Here is a 15218-nt window from a genome sequence, read left to right as displayed (position 1 = left end):
TAATAAACCGCATAGTTTACACTAGTTACTAAAGCAGTGCGCTAAATATAAGCTATTGTGCAAGAACCAACCGCAGACCAATTCCCTCAAATTGTTAGCCATCCTAAATAAGGCGTGCTCCTCTTTTTCATGTAGTTGATGGCCGTTCAGTTGTAGCAACGCCTGGGGGATCTGCAGCAGGGCTCGATACTAAAGGCGGCGTGCTGGCACGTGGTCGCAAAGCTGTTCGTTCCAATTTGAGATGGCCAGTCCGAATTGGCCAGCCATAAGCCATGGCTGGTGGTGACACCACCCCACCATCATCGGCATCCAATGACCGCTCCAATAACCGCTCCAATAACGATGGATCGCACTGTCAAGACATCGTACACTGAACAGAGGAAATTCTCCACGTTACCTTTAACTTACGTAGTCCCGGTCATTAATCTGGTTCGGGTCAATGAACGAGATTCTTTCTTCGTTTCGCTGTGCGCTCGTGGAAACTTGAAGCGAAGCGCCGATGCGTGGTCGGAGCACGACGAGAAAGTCAACTTGGTCCCTAACCGCATGAGCTGAGTCCAAACTGAGATTCTCGTTCGTTTTACCTGTCCTTTATGAGCTTCTCGATTTCATCGAAAGTCTTGCCGCTTACGCTCATTCCGTCGATTTCCAGAATACGATCGCCTGGGAGAGATAGGAGAGATATGACGTCAGTGTCACGGAAGAGCAGAAAACGGGTCTCCCTTGACACAAACGTCAGTCATCTTACCGATGCCGAGTCCGGCGCAGTCAGCCGGGCCGCGACTGAGCACATCCGTAATGACTGTGTTGTACACCTGCCAATTTAGTCAGGGTGTCGAAGGACTTCGCGCGCGTGCTTTTCCCTTACCCCGTCGCCTACGAAGTAGTTCAGCGAGAAGCCGAATAAGTCGAGCGAATTGCGTCGAACGGAAATGCGTTTCGTTTCGGGCGTTGTCGCCATCTCGAAAGGTCTAAATTCGCTACCGACGCGATCAGTGAACGCGCTCCTTACCTCTTTTGTCCTGCGCAAATCCGGTCATGGGAAATCCCTGGTTCGAACGCTGAGCAACGAATGAGTGCGTCGGTGCGAAGGCTAGCGTTGCGCTAGGCGTGTGCTAACCAGGAGGAAGAAATGGTCGTAGAATTGCTCGGTGAAGTGCGTCGAGGATCGTACGGTGTTCTGTTCGAAGCCAAATGGATAGGAGCGCCGGCGAGCGTGCTCGCTCGAACGATTTCCGACGAGGAACCCTTCGAAACGTTGCAACGCCGTCTGCGCGACTCGTTGCAACGCCTAGCGAGCGTACGCCACCCGAACATAGCGAACGTCTACGCCCTATACGAGCCCGCTCCACCCACAATCGGAATTGTAAGCGAACGATTGGCTGGAGCGCTCACCGTACGGGATCTCACTCGCGAAAACGGCATTTCCGATGCGACAACGAAACGAATACTTCCAAATTTGGCAAGCGCCTTGCACTACCTTCATTCGTCGTCGATCGTCCACGGACATATGACGTCAGAAAGCGTGTGGATAATTGGGGCTCCAGTTTTCGCCAAAATCGCCGACTTGCATTTCGCTTCGGCGGGAATATGTACGGCTTCGGACGACGATGACGAGTGCGTAGCCCCGGAGGTAAACGCTCGTCCCGACGACCGTCGACGACCACCCTGCGACATATTCTCATTGGGAGTCATATCACTGCATCTCTTGATGGGACCTGGAAAAGTCAGCGAACTGCGTAGACGTCTGTCAGACGATCATCCATTGGGTGACGTCTTGAAGCGTTGTTTGGATAGCGATGCAAACGAAAGGCCAACGGCGTCGGACTTGAGGATTCGAGTCGAGCGATCGTCCGATGTCGACGAAGACGATGGTGGCGACGGCGAATCGTGGGACGAAGAGAAACAGCGGATGCACGATCGACTCGAACGCGTCGAAACGACGTTCCGACTACGAGAAATATCCTATCGCGTTCGAATGGACGACATGGCTCAACAGCTTCGTCGCTGGGAATCGAATGACGTCAGCAGCAGCAGCGACGAAATCGCCGTCTCCGAAATACCCGAATGGAAAGCGCTTCCCGATCTTCCGCACCCGTGTCAAACGGTCGCGACCGTTTTCGACGACTATCTCCTCGTCGGCGATCGAGGTTGCAATCGACTTTTCGTCTACGACGTCAACACGCGCGATTACGTCAGAACGATTTTTCATCCCGACGATAAGGCGTCGTTCGAGGGAATCGGCTCGTCGCGTCGAGGCGAATTGCTCGCCGCGCTCGTGAACGAGGAGACGTGGCAGTTGGGAATATATGCGTATGACTTTGACAATGATACGTGGAGCGAGGTGTGTCGACGACCGGCGGATATTCAGCTAGGCATCGTTTCCGTTGTCTTTCTGAAGGACAGGATCATACAACTAGGTGGCGTCAATAGAATGAGAGAGAAGACGAATTTCGTTCTGATGTACCGTTTGGATGACGACGAGTGGCAATTGCTGCCGCATATTCCGATACATCGAAAAGGATACAACGCCACCGTCTTGAAAGATCGACTCTACGTCAGCGGTGCGGCGATCGATGACGATGAGACGTCTCGAATCGACGTTCTCAATCTGGAGACGTTTGAATGGGAGAGCGGTCTGGCTTCGCCGCGCTGTCCCGGCGCGTCTCTGTGCTGCTTTCGCGGGCACTTGATGAGCGTCGGTGGCGGCACGACGGCGTCGAGTGCCGTCGACGTGCGAGACGACGATCGGGACGTTTGGATTCCGTTTCCTTCGCTTCGACGCGCTCGCTATTTTCACGACGTCGTCGCCACGACGACGGAAGTGTTCGTCGCGGGCGGGCAGGATAAGAACGAGAAGAAGACTGCATCTGTAGAAGTACTTGACCTACATGTGCCTGCCGTACTGAACAAATTCTAGCCGCATAGTCTTAATTATAAGGGAAGCAAAAGAACAGTCCAATTACACGTATTTCGACTGTCTGATTGAATAATGAAAAGGTGGACAGCTGACAGATTTCCTGGAAAGATTCCAAGACAGTCAGTAAGATTCAAGGCGCGTCAACAGACACTATGTGTATAGTTTTTTGGGGACTCGACAGTCCGAACGGAACGCAACCGTTTCGTTTTGTTCTCGTGGCCAATCGAGATGAATACCTGAACCGCGCAGCGATTCCGGCTCATTACTGGCACCCCCAACCTATTCTCGCAGGTACTGACTAGAGCTGGAGCTTCAATTGTTTGCATATAAACGCTTTTCGTCGATCCGCCCCTTGCAGCCTGTCATAAATTTGTATTGTATCATGAGCTAGCCGCATACCGGCGAAGGACTGACAGTCAGAGTCAGCGTCTATTTTCGAGCGAAATTATTAGGAATTTCGCAGCGTTCCTATTTCAGAGTCGTGTCCCATACGTGACTGGCTTAGAGTTATGGGACAAGAAGCAGAGCTACAGTGGGATCATTCCTCTAAATGATTAGGAAAGGACGCTGTGAAGGCGGAACGTGGCTGGGAATCACCAGATCGGGGCGTCTAGCGACGGTCACAAACCTGCGCCAATCAAACAATTTGCCGCCGAAGAGCAGAGGCAATTAATTAAGTTTCTCTATATTCAGTCAGCCAAATGCCAACGCGTCTGCACTAGGAGCCTTGGTGGCGGACTTTTTGAAAGATGACGACCTATCTCCTATTGACTACGCGAAGAAAGTTGCCGTCGAAGAGGACGATTATGCCGGTTTCAATCTTCTTCTCGTTGACATCAAGTAACTCTGAGCCGCAGAAACGCGTTATCCATAGACTAACAATCACCAATTGCTACTAGATCTACGAGCGCCGTCTACAGTACAAACAGCGGTATCTTACGAAGCAAAGAGAAGCTTCAGAAGCTTAAACCAGGTATGCTTTTATCTATTGCGCAATCAAAATCCAATTTGCGCAAGGTGAAGCGTACGGACTGTGCAACGAATGGCTGAACTGCCCGACGAAAAAAGTTTCTCAGGGACGAATCGCTTTCGAGAACATCTTGCAAAGCAATTTATCAAGAGACAGGCTCATCAATGCACTACTCGACCTGGCAAGCGACCGAACCCAGTAAGGACTAGTGTTCCATAGGTACCAGTCACCTAATCGCTCCTCCGCAAAGGCACTATCCAGACGATCCGTTGACGATACTTCCATCATATTATCCCCTAAAGCTACGTCGGCAATGCAGCTCCATCTTTATTGACACTTTGCTACTGCGAAATAACGATCTAACGTCGGCTGTCGGAACGAGGTGAGTGCATATTATCACTCAGAAATCGAAGGTAATCACGGTGTTCGCCGAAAAGGACGACGACGGTCGTGGTTGTCGGAAAAGACGATCACGCTACGTTCGTCGAGAAGACAATGCAAAAGCCAATCGATTTGGGGAAATACGAATGGAATACGCAAAGATTTGACTTTGAATTGAATTAATTAGTGGCACGGCAAGTACTCGATATTTCCAATATTTGAATCACGTACAGAATTTGAATCACGTACAGAATAAAGAATCCATGCGACCGGCAGAAACAAAGGGGGAAGACGTACGACCCTTAATTAAATTAGCTGCGCGGAACACGTGTGTACATCCGGCGAAGATGATCGAAGGCGTATTACGTTCGAAAGGTGTCACCGTGACGGATGCACTGACGTAAGTTCTACTGTCGGTTAGCGGCCGGCTTCGGTTCAGGCGCTGGTCGCTGCAGTCACGTGTTCGGCTCATTCGAAACTCTGCCCCAGTCTGCCTTTGCTCTTCGTCTCCTAAGCATACGTACGGGCTTCACGCAGACAGGATGTGCGTAGTGTTTTGGTGGCTCGACGACAGTCCGAATGAAGCGCAGCCGTTTTCTTTCGTGCTCGTGGCTAATCGGGACGAATACTTCAATCGCGAATCGATTCCGGCTCATTTTTGGCGGCCTGTACCTATTCTCGCAGGTAACTTGAATGACGCAGAACTAACTATACTAGTACAGTATAATTGTCGATCGCGCGCGCATACACTGCCCCACGAAACCTGTCAGAGAGTTCGAGTCAGAAGGTTCACTGAACGCTCAATACTATGAATAGTCATGACGATCGGAGGTGGGCCGCGCAAGCCACGAACAATCATCGTCTTAGTGTACCGTTGACGTCAGTGTCGTTTCTAAGAAACTGACATGTTTACCAAAAATTTTGTTTATACAAAGGCTCATGCAGTCTTCCTATGATAGTGCTGTCCGCGCTCTCGTACCACATTATAGGAGGGGATTAATTTCTGAATGATTAGGAAAGGACGCCGTAAAAGGCGGAACGTGGCTAGGAATTACCAAATCGGGGCGTCTGGCCACGGTGACAAATCTACGTCAATCAAACGGTTTTCCACCGAAGAGCAGAGGTACTGTAACATCTACCCCAATAAGGGCCAATTTACGGTCAGCTTAGTCATCATTACTAGGAGCCTTGGTCGCAGACTTTTTGGAAAATGACGAAATGTCTCCTATGGACTACGCGAATAAAGTTGCCGTCGAAGAAAACGATTATGCCGGTTTCAATCTTCTTCTCGTCGACATCAAGTAAGTTTGAGTCGTAGAAAAACGTTCTCCAAATCATTAACCAATTGCTCAGATCTGCGAGTTCGGTCTACACTACAAACAGCGGCGTTTTACACAGCAAAGAGAAGCTCCAAAAGCTAGTACCAGGTAACCGAGCCTTCATCTATTGGCCCAATCATAATTGCAATTTGTAAAAGGAGACGCGCACGGGCTGTGCAACGAATGGCTGAACTGTCCGACGAAAAAAGTCTCTCAGGGACGAATCGCCTTCGAAAACATCTTGAAAAGAAATTTATCAAGAGACGGGCTCGTCAGCGCGCTACTCGACTTGGCAAGCGACCGAACCCAGTAAGAAGACTATAGTTCAGGAGATACACCGTCACCTAATCGCTTCTCCCGCAAAGGCACTATCCTGACGATCCGTTGACGATACTTCCATCATACTATCCTCTAAGGCTACGACGGCAATGCAGCTCTATCTTCATTGACGGTTTGCTGCTGAGAAAGAACGATCCAACGTCGGCAGTTGGCACGAGGTTAGTGTAGATTTTCTCTCAGAAATCGATGGTAATATTACATGGCGTTTGTTGGAAAGGACGACGACGGTGGTGGTGGTGGGAAAAGACGGAAACGCTACGTTCGTCGAGAAGACAATGCGAAAGCCAATCAAATTAGGGAAATACGAATGGGATACGCAGAGATTTGACTTCAAACTGAATTAAAACCTTAAAACCCTTTTAGAACACTCGAGCCTGCATGATAGTGGATCATAAACAGAATATATAAGCACGGATACTAGAGGAGATATAAGAACCTCTCGCAGCGACCAGATCAAGCCGCGCACAGCATCGCTAAGACAACCAGCCAAAATCTAGTTCGGTGGAGACTAAGGCTTCCGGAATGGAGGAAGGAAACACGGGGTATAGATAGACGTTGTCGTTTCATCCGGCTTGGATACCAAGCTCCATCAGACAGACGCATTGCGTCAGAGAGAGGAGAAAAGGTGACATATTTAGTAGAAGTCTTCTATGACTTTAGGGAGCACTCTTTCATGAGACTCGATGCACGATTGAAGGCTTCGTGATTGACGTACGTATCCGAGGGTCACGGGTGCCGTTTGGGCGCCGCTATTCTCGGTTCCGCAGTGAAATAAAGTTCATTGTCAGTAGCGGTTTGGGTTCAGAAGCTGGTTGATGCTATTTAGAAAGAAGCCAAAGATTCCCTTCTGGTGATCGAGACTCATTTATTGCCCTCAATTCTTTTTGGCGTCGATGAAGGGGTCAGCTGCAATAGAGGGTCACTCAGGCAATGGGGAGGAGGAGCGGACGCAACCCAGGTCAGCATCGTCTAGACGGTATAAAGGAAAAATGGTTCACTGGTAATTATACAATCAGGTATAGATGGTGACGCAATTGGTTTTGAGTATTCTGAAGCGTGGCCTTACCCGTTTCCGTACGCTCTACGTCGTGGCAGGAAAAGGAGAAAATATTCAGACGTGCCATAGGGATAACTCTCGGTTCCGTCGCTGCATACTAAGTGCCACCACTGATACTAGAGGTGTTCATTGACTTGATAGTTTTTTGCCTCCTCGATGCGTCCACATGGACGTCTTGGCTTTCGCCGAAAGTCGAAAAACAAGACGGAAACGACCGTATGAGACAGTACAAGGCAGGAGATGATGACTTCTGCTCAACTTCTTCGCGACTGTCCGCTTTCGCCTTATGGATGTTGCTTTTCTCGGTTCCGCAGTGACGTTCTGGCTTTCTCAAGTCTTTTCTCTTCGTGACGACTCCTTCGAGACGGCCGAAAATGCGCACAGACGACGCTAGGACCTCATCCGGCGAAATTATACGGGCTGCGGTCGAACAGATCCGACACCCCGTATTGGCAACAGTGCCGCGGCGAGCTGCCGGGCGGCGGCAAATTAAAAATCAAAAGGCTCTCTCAAACTTTGTACAGTACTAACTTGCCTCGTATATACTACTGTGCTAGACTGCTGGTTTTCATAATCATCCTTAGAAGATTCCGCAATTTCATCAAGAAAGCTTTTTGGGGGGTACTGTACACAAAGATAGGATCAAACAAAAAAACGATAACATCATCGTCCCAGCGTCTTCGCGTAAAAACAAAAGTGCTTTCATGTGAAGGCAGCTGCCAACCTAACGTATCACGTACAAAGACAAAAACTGAAAATGTATATAGGCGTTCTAAAACATCTCTCCCTGACGTTTCAGCTCATCTCTAAGGGCGCCCCCAATTTTAACCTCAGTGCATGCGTCGATCAGCCGCTGACGGGATGATTCGCTGTCTTCATTGTTCTGCTTATACTCAAGTAGTATATACTGAAGATTCTCCTTGCTAGTCCAATCTCGGTTATCCCTTTTATGAACTTGTATTTTTTTCGAAACTCCAGTCGAGTTTCCGCGCAATGTCTTCCCATTTTAGTTGTCCAACGTTAATTATGGCTTCCTCCAATTCCTTCATCGAGACTGTGGCACCTGTCAAGTTTGATTTAGCATCTAAAACAGCAGACAAAAATTGAACCAGATCACGCCGTAACGGTTTATTGTGCCTTTAGATAGTGCTGAATTTTTTGAAGCAAACGACGATGTCTTTCGACTGCCTAAGAGCAAGAGCATAGTCAAAAATAAATACTTTGAACGATATTAATAATCTCTTTTTTACCAGGAAGAAGGCCAGCATATAAAAAAGCGCCTCCCGCAGCAACAACAATAAAAACAAGCAAGCACCATTCGAAGGTGCGCTTAGGTAAAAACGAAGTACCTACAAAATCACTCTAATAAGAAAACAAGATTGAGAAAATTTATTCTATCGTACCGCTGTCAGCCTTCTCGTCAGTAGCTAGAACTCACAACTAAAACGCAGAAATCTTTCAGCGTCTAAGATTACCTGGTTTAGGAATAGTCTTCTCCGTCAAAGAACTTGAGCCAGGCTCCTTTCTCCTCTTGATGGGACCCAATTCTTCAAGAATTTCCACTGAGACAGACACACACACACGGGTTGAATGAGATCCTTTATAAGCTATTACACATTCAGTTTACCTCTTGGCTCAAACGCCACTGTCGCTCCTTCCTCCTCCTCCTCTTTTTCTCCTGGAAGGCACATTAGCATCTAACTCCACACATCAATTACAATAAAGTTACTTGAAAATACTCCAGCAGCAGCCTTCTCAAGGCCTTCATCCTTCATTGCTTTAATAAGACGCCTTCGAGTGGCTTTTTTGTAATGGGCGTTTGCCCAAGCGTCGAGCATCGCCTGAGCTTGATCGCGATATTCTTTCTTCTGGTCAAACGCAGCAATCTCGTAATCTTTAAGCTCTAATTCTTGGGCTACAACGAGAGACGTATTTGAAAGGCATATTTTTATCTTATTTTGAAATACCTGTACCATCAGGGGATTTCACTTTCATGCCAACCGCTTTCACTTCTGTCGGTGTTTCCACCCGATGTGATGATTTCACTTCTTTGTACGTCTTCTGGATGTCTGTCTTGTTTGCCACAATCAGATCTTTGCACACAATATCAGTAGGAGAATGGCCTTGGTGCTGCGGCTCTCCGTCTCGGGTGCGGGGAGGAAGATGAAGACGGCTAATTTCAATGTGAGGATACACACCATCGCGAGCATTTCTTGCATATACAATATCGATGCTGCTCTCGCACCGCCTAATGTCGTCCAATTCGTACACGGCCACGTCTGAACTGTGATTCTGAAGATCGTCGCTGTCCAAATAGCACCATTCCATTGGAGTGCCATTGGCTTTATCATTTCGAACCGACTCGACAATGCGTTTCACGTCTTCGAGCATATCCTTTGCAAATCGTTCGCCTCCTTTCCAGCAGCGCACGATCACGTCGACGGCATCGTTTTCATTGGTTATTTCGACGAGGCATTCGACCAAGTGACTTTGTCCAGACGCCTCGAGTGTGAAGCCGTTTTTCCACAGAATCATGCGACATCTCGAAATGGCGGCGCAGCGACTTTGAAGAACGGGAAAAAGCGGCGGTGGAATAACATCCGTCTCGGGATGCGAAACTCGGTAGCGACGACCGCGGTAGACGACCATGTCGTCTCTCTTCTCCCAAACCCGAGCCGGTTTTGATTCTTTAATGAGGCAAGGAACGTGATACGAGTGAGGACCGTCTTTACCTTCAATTTGACAAATGAGATGAAGATCGAGCATCACTTGAATTGCTTCGTCCACGGTGAACGATACAAACGGACGATTTCGTTTCCGTTGCTGCTCTTGAAATAACTCCAAGGCTATTTTTATGTTTTCTCGCTTCACTCGGCCCGTGTCGTTCTTGACTGCGCGGATGATGTAGAACTTGTCGGGATCGGAGAGGATCGGTCCCAGAAGATTGGTTACCAAAACCGAAGGCTGTAGATAAATTTGGGCAAGAGCGTGAAAATACAGAATCTGCGAAACAACTTTTGGCGCTAATCAAAGACATACGGAAAGAGCTTACAGTTCCCGAGTCGTGAAGGTTTTGGGCCAATGATTCAACTCGAACGTCTTTGATGAGAGGTCGGCTAAGCAGCTCTTCAACAGTGCGTCGAAATTCTTCCAAGTTTAGTAACTTGTTCTCGGCGTTAGAACTGTTTACAATAAGCGATCTGCAATTCTCGCTCACTTTGGGAACTGAATCCGCATTCTATGACAAAAAGCCGTGCAGCAGTTTTCAAATGCAAAGACTTCCTGCTATACAGCCTATACTATACCTCAATAAGCTTTCTCCTGATTCCCTTCAGTTTGCAGCGAAACAAATTCATAGCCTCTGACTGTCTCTTCTTGCAGTCTACCTTAAAAACGCCGCCCAAACAGAAAATCGGCTCAGACTTATTAAACATTTCAACAAGATTATCAACAAGAATTCGAAATGTCTCCGAAGGTGTCATATCGTTGTCCGGATTGTCTCCCGTTCTCTTGTTCCCAACGACGACGATCGTGATACCGGAAACGATTGATTTTCTCGCCGATTTCAAAAAAGCAAGCCATCCTCTCAGTTCCGCCGCTATCGCTTCTTTCTGCTTTTCGCCCTTTCCATCATCTAGGTTGACGACGCACAAGAAAATGGTCAAGACGAAGCGGAAAAGAATAGCGTGCGCGACGCGGAACGGATAGTCACCGCCAAAATCCCAGATAGACATCAGTCCCACCCCGTCCACTTGCTTGTTGTGAACATCGACGCCGGCCGTTCGATCAAGTTCGTCTGATTGGCTCTCGTCCGACTGCGGTGCGATGCCACACAGAGAATTCGTGAGGGTTGTTTTGCCTGCCATCGGATCGCCGACAAGACACGTTTGAACGCATTCCGGTTTAACTGGTGTGCTGTCAAGAAGCCGGAATGATAACATTTTCTCCTAAACATTTCGCAAGAAGTATAGCTTATATTTGCAGATAAAGAGAGTTTACATATTTGGCTTTCAGAAATATTTGCACTTCGCCTTGAGCTACCTCGTGAGGTTTCTTTCCATCCTGATTACAAAATAAATATAACGGCGGCGCTTTTCTTTGAGGTCAGCTGCTTACATTATTCTCAGCCTCGAGTGATAGACAAAGATCCAGCAAATATTCAAGAACAGATATCTTTACCGAGTCATACATTCCATACAGAAGCAACGAGTTTCCGTTCTAAAATATTCAAAATACATAAATCTGCTTCATTTAGAAAAATAATCTACCCGATCAACTGCTCGGTAATTTGCATTGTGCTCCACAAACCATTTCAAATTTTCCACAGTTGAGCACCGCATGATCGGTGTACATCCTTCCTAAACTTTTTGTCAGAAAATAGAAACAAACAATTGCGTGCGACACATCACATCATCTTTTTCCTCCAGATTCGCTCCATGACGCAAAAGATGATCAAGAGACAATGAAGAGCCATACCAGGCAGCCCAGTGAAAAACACCAGGCATTCCAGCAACAAGAACTTCCTCAGTCACAAACGAATCAAACACTTTTCTATCCCGTACAAAATTCTATAACAAGAAAATAATACAAATTAAACTTTTTAAAAAGTAAAGACACTACATCATGTATTGCAAGAAGCCCTAATCCAGAAAATTTGATTTTGAGCTCGGAGATGCCTTTTGCAACATCCCGGTCTCCGCTATAAATTACTCTCAGCAGCAAATTTCTCCCAATCTAAAACGACTTTTAACAAACAAACTTGCGTTTTAATATTAGCTAAACGATACGTGAACATCAAATTTCCGCTGAACACCATATTCTAATAACTTTGCCGCGAATCTGAAGTTCTTCGAACAACAAGCCAAAGACAATGGCGTCCCTTCGACCTGCACACATGCCAGGATAGAGACATCACTTTCGCAAAATCCTACATACCGCAGCCACGTCTATCATTGCGAGAGGTAATTCTCTACTAAGTAGCCAGGTTAAGAGATTGATTTGATCACTCTCTTCTTTCTGATTAGAGTTGGCCAAGACATGAAACACGTTCCAATAGTCCGTCTACAAAGATTTTAAGAATAGAACGTTGTATTTCAACTGCTTACATTCGAAAGCTGAAATCCTCTTTCACACAGCCAATTAACAACTTCAATTTGTACACCCGCAACAGCCCAATGAATAGCAGCTGTTTTTTCACGATTAAAAATTGTAAGCTAAAGAAACCAGCAGACTTGAACTCTCGAATTTGCACACTTTTGTTACTTACCGCCGTTTTATAGTTTGGTTTGAGTTGCTTCCGTTTTCTTTTCTCGTTTTTCATTATTTTCAACCAAAGTTCAACCATCTCTTGTCCGCCAAAACAAGCGTGGAAAAAAAGAGGAACCTGTAGAAAAAGCATCGAGTCAATAAATAAATAAAAAATAAATAAATAGACATCATTTAATACTTCTCTCTCGTGCAATTCATAATCATTTATTTTCGGGATTAATCTTTCTACTATCTGAATGCGTCCATTCGCAAATGCCAATTTCAAGGCTGTGTCTCCTCCCTAAACAGAACAATTATTTTGAAAGTTGTATGAACACTAAAACAATATATTACTATTGTCATAGACGAAGTATTTGCTCCATTCTCCAGAAGAATTTCCACAGCAGACATATCACCAATAACACATGCCAGCATCAAAGGTGTAAGATAAGACTAATTCATTATTTTAAGTGTTGTGCGAATAAGACTCGAGGCAATTTTACCCGACTTTCCCCAAAATAATAATGCGACGTGTTCAAGATAGTACAAAAGCGATCATTGATATCCGCTCCTTGTCGGATAAAATTCTTCAAAATCTCAATTTCTCTTCTCAACACTGCAACGTGTATCAATGTCCACCGCCGCCCCTAATAAATCTTATTCAATATCCTGTACTGCAGTATATACCGTAGGCAGACACAACCATAATCCGATATTCTCCACAATGCAATTCTTTATCTTCGTACACTTTATTGAAACGGACTTTTCCACTTGCAAGAATTTCTTTCACATTTCCCAAATCTCCGTTTTCCACGCATCGATAAAGACGCTCTTCTTCTTGTTCGCTACAAAACAGATCGTTTTGGTCTCGAGCATCGACCGCCGAACCCTTTCTCACTCCCAATCGCTTTCTTCGCCCGATGAGATTTGGCTCAACTCGGCTGAAGCTTTTTCTTTGTCTGCCATGCCGATTCCAAAGCTAGACAACGATGGAGAGAAGTTACAAGCTCGATCTCGTGACTTAGTGATCTCGTGAGAGCAAATTCCTCCTGGTGTCCCGTACACTGCCTACTGCTGCTGGTTTTCATAATCATCGGCAATTTTCATCAAGAAAGCTTTTTGGGGGGTACTGTAGAAAAAGCTAGGATCAAACAAAAAAACGATGACATCATCGTCCCAGCGTCTTCGCGTAAAAGTGCTTTCATGTGAAGGCAGCTGCCAACCTAACGTATCACGTACAAAGACAAAAACTGAAAATGTATATAAGCGTTCTAAAACATCACTCCCTGACGTTTCAGCTCATCTCTAAGGGCGCCCCCAATTTTAACGTCAGTGCATGCGTCAATCAGCCGCTGACGGGATGATTCGCTGTCTTCATTGTTCTGCTTATACTCAAATAGTACATACTGAAGATTCTCCTTGCTAGTCCAATCTCGATTATCCCTTTTATGAACTTGTATTTTGTGGAAACTCCAGTCGAGTTTCTGCGCAATGTCTTCCCATTTTAGTTGTCCAATGTTAATTATGGCTTCCTCCAATTCCTTCATTGAGACCGTGGCACCTGTCAAGTCTGATTTAGCATCTGAAACAGCAGACAAAAATTGAACCAGATCCCGCCGTAACGGTTTATTGTACCTTTAGATGGTGCTGAATTTTTTGAAGCAAACGACGATGTCTCTCCACTGCCTAAGAGCAAGAGCATAGTCAAAAATAAATACTTTGAACTATATTATTAATCTCTTTTTACCGGGAAGAAGGCCAGCATATAAAAAAGCGCCTCCCGCAGCAACAACAATAAAAACAAGCAGGCACCATTCGAAGGTGCGCTTAGGTAAAAACGAAGTACCTACAAAATCACTCTAATAAGAAAAAAAGATTGAGAAAATTTATTCTATCGTACCGCTGTCAGCCTTCTCGTCAGTAGCTAGAACTCACAACTAAAACGCAGAAATCTTTCACCGTCTAAGAATACCTGGTTTAGGAATAGTCTTCTCCGCCAAAGAACTTGAGCGAGGCTCCTTTCTCCTCTTGACGGGACCCAAATCTTCAAGAATTTCCACTGAGACACACACACACGGGTTGAATGAGATCCTTTATAAGCTAGTACATGCACATTCAGTTTACCCCTTGGCTCAAACGCCACTGTCGCTCCTTCCTCCTCCTCTTTTGCTTCTGGAAGGCACATTAGCATCTAACTCCACACATCAATTACAATAAAATTACTTGAATTGGAAAAAACTTCAGCAGCAGCCTTCGCAAGGCCTTCCTGCTCCATTGCTTTAATAAGACACCTTCGAGTGGCTTTTTTGTAATGGGCGTTCGCCCAAGCGTCGAGCATCGCCTGAGCTTGATCGCGATATTCTTTCTTCTGCTCAAACGCAGCAAGCTCGTAAACTTTGAACGGTTTCGGACCCAAAATTCTTCCAATGCGTTGCCAACAAGATTGAATCCGTATCGCTGCTTCTATTCTTTCCTTGTCGGTGACTTCTTTATCCAGATGGTCATCGAACGGAGTCGGAGTCTCCTCTTGACGACGCTCCCTTGACGTCGCGGCTACGGCTTCTGAAGTGCGTTCTGAAACACCAGCAGATATGGTAAAGAAGAAGGTTCTGCTGCTGCATGGAACTCTAACCTGGCAGAAGGAGACATCGGAGGTCTTCGCCTTGGTCTACCTTAGCCAAAACGGTGCAAAAGACGTCGAAGTACGGAGTGGGGCGCCTCCAAAGGGTTTGGAAAAGCTCTTTAGCCGCATGAGTTTTTCCGTCTTTGTTCCAGCTCCTGTTGATACTAGCCGTTTGGTTGGTTGTGAGGCATTTCGTTTCTACGAGCTTTTCCAGAAATGTCGAATCGGGGCCCAAGAGGTTGGAAGCGAGAGTGACGGCTTTCGCTAGCACTGGCTTCAACTTCTCGTCCCACTTCGGGTCTCCCATGACTTACGATTCCCGTATAGTTTTTGACATCATCCACGTGATGTATATCCACCAG

At 46.4% G+C, this 15218-nt stretch overlaps 6 protein-coding genes across 9 annotated transcripts; 3 read left to right on the top strand and 3 right to left on the bottom strand.

The window, feature by feature from the left end:
- Window positions 1-4: 4 nt before the first annotated feature.
- Window positions 5-1385, bottom strand: LOC136194560 (uncharacterized). 2 transcript variants are annotated; one of them, XM_065983731.1, is made up of 6 exons: window positions 1013-1385; window positions 869-961; window positions 749-815; window positions 585-663; window positions 409-538; window positions 5-352 (listed from the first exon to the last, which is right to left on the bottom strand). In XM_065983731.1, exons 2-6 carry the CDS (start codon window positions 959-961, stop codon window positions 128-130), a joined length of 594 nt encoding a protein of 197 aa, XP_065839803.1. In that variant the 5' UTR covers window positions 1013-1385; the 3' UTR covers window positions 5-127. The 2 variants fall into 2 exon arrangements, with proteins under 2 accessions (XP_065839803.1, XP_065839802.1); XM_065983730.1 differs by having other exon boundaries at window positions 869-1385.
- LOC136194558 (uncharacterized) lies at window positions 897-2935 on the top strand. The gene has a single exon (XM_065983722.1). The coding sequence runs from the start codon at window positions 1133-1135 to the stop codon at window positions 2918-2920; it is 1788 nt and encodes a 595-aa protein (XP_065839794.1). The 5' UTR covers window positions 897-1132; the 3' UTR covers window positions 2921-2935.
- A 137-nt stretch (window positions 2936-3072) lies between these two features.
- LOC136194889 (transport and Golgi organization 2 homolog) lies at window positions 3073-4454 on the top strand. Its single transcript, XM_065984140.1, has 7 exons — window positions 3073-3188; window positions 3479-3585; window positions 3643-3760; window positions 3820-3893; window positions 3938-4088; window positions 4141-4272; window positions 4328-4454. The coding sequence occupies exons 1-7, from the start codon at window positions 3073-3075 to the stop codon at window positions 4452-4454; spliced, it is 825 nt and encodes a 274-aa protein (XP_065840212.1).
- Window positions 4455-4731: 277 nt separating this feature from the next.
- Window positions 4732-6350, top strand: LOC136194489 (transport and Golgi organization 2 homolog). Its single transcript, XM_065983629.1, has 7 exons — window positions 4732-4955; window positions 5287-5394; window positions 5455-5572; window positions 5625-5698; window positions 5749-5899; window positions 5956-6087; window positions 6147-6350. Exons 1-7 carry the CDS (start codon window positions 4814-4816, stop codon window positions 6271-6273), a joined length of 852 nt encoding a protein of 283 aa, XP_065839701.1. The 5' UTR covers window positions 4732-4813; the 3' UTR covers window positions 6274-6350.
- Window positions 6351-7582: 1232 nt separating this feature from the next.
- LOC136194510 (death-associated protein kinase 1-like) lies at window positions 7583-13260 on the bottom strand. 3 transcript variants are annotated; one of them, XM_065983661.1, is made up of 24 exons: window positions 13132-13260; window positions 12937-13078; window positions 12737-12880; window positions 12588-12686; window positions 12433-12534; window positions 12253-12369; window positions 12092-12199; window positions 11922-12047; window positions 11774-11872; window positions 11607-11720; window positions 11396-11554; window positions 11255-11344; window positions 11103-11204; window positions 10986-11048; window positions 10292-10933; window positions 10039-10224; window positions 8954-9989; window positions 8716-8901; window positions 8614-8664; window positions 8462-8548; window positions 8390-8413; window positions 8237-8335; window positions 8124-8174; window positions 7583-8070 (listed from the first exon to the last, which is right to left on the bottom strand). In XM_065983661.1, exons 1-24 carry the CDS (start codon window positions 13197-13199, stop codon window positions 7934-7936), a joined length of 4032 nt encoding a protein of 1343 aa, XP_065839733.1. In that variant the 5' UTR covers window positions 13200-13260; the 3' UTR covers window positions 7583-7933. The 3 variants fall into 3 exon arrangements, with proteins under 3 accessions (XP_065839733.1, XP_065839734.1, XP_065839736.1); XM_065983662.1 differs by having other exon boundaries at window positions 8960-9989; XM_065983664.1 differs by having other exon boundaries at window positions 12937-13064; window positions 13132-13203.
- Window positions 13261-13360: 100 nt separating this feature from the next.
- LOC136194888 (uncharacterized) lies at window positions 13361-15163 on the bottom strand. The gene is made up of 8 exons (XM_065984138.1): window positions 14866-15163; window positions 14457-14807; window positions 14358-14405; window positions 14206-14292; window positions 14134-14157; window positions 13981-14079; window positions 13869-13919; window positions 13361-13815 (listed from the first exon to the last, which is right to left on the bottom strand). Exons 1-8 carry the CDS (start codon window positions 15161-15163, stop codon window positions 13505-13507), a joined length of 1269 nt encoding a protein of 422 aa, XP_065840210.1. The 3' UTR covers window positions 13361-13504.
- Between the last annotated feature and the right edge of the window lie 55 nt (window positions 15164-15218).

This window comes from Oscarella lobularis, chromosome 13 (genome assembly GCF_947507565.1).
Source record: "Oscarella lobularis chromosome 13, ooOscLobu1.1, whole genome shotgun sequence".
Classification (NCBI taxonomy): domain Eukaryota; kingdom Metazoa; phylum Porifera; class Homoscleromorpha; order Homosclerophorida; family Oscarellidae; genus Oscarella; species Oscarella lobularis.
The sequence above is the reverse complement of the archived record's forward strand: the minus strand, read 5'-3'. Positions and strand labels throughout refer to the sequence as shown.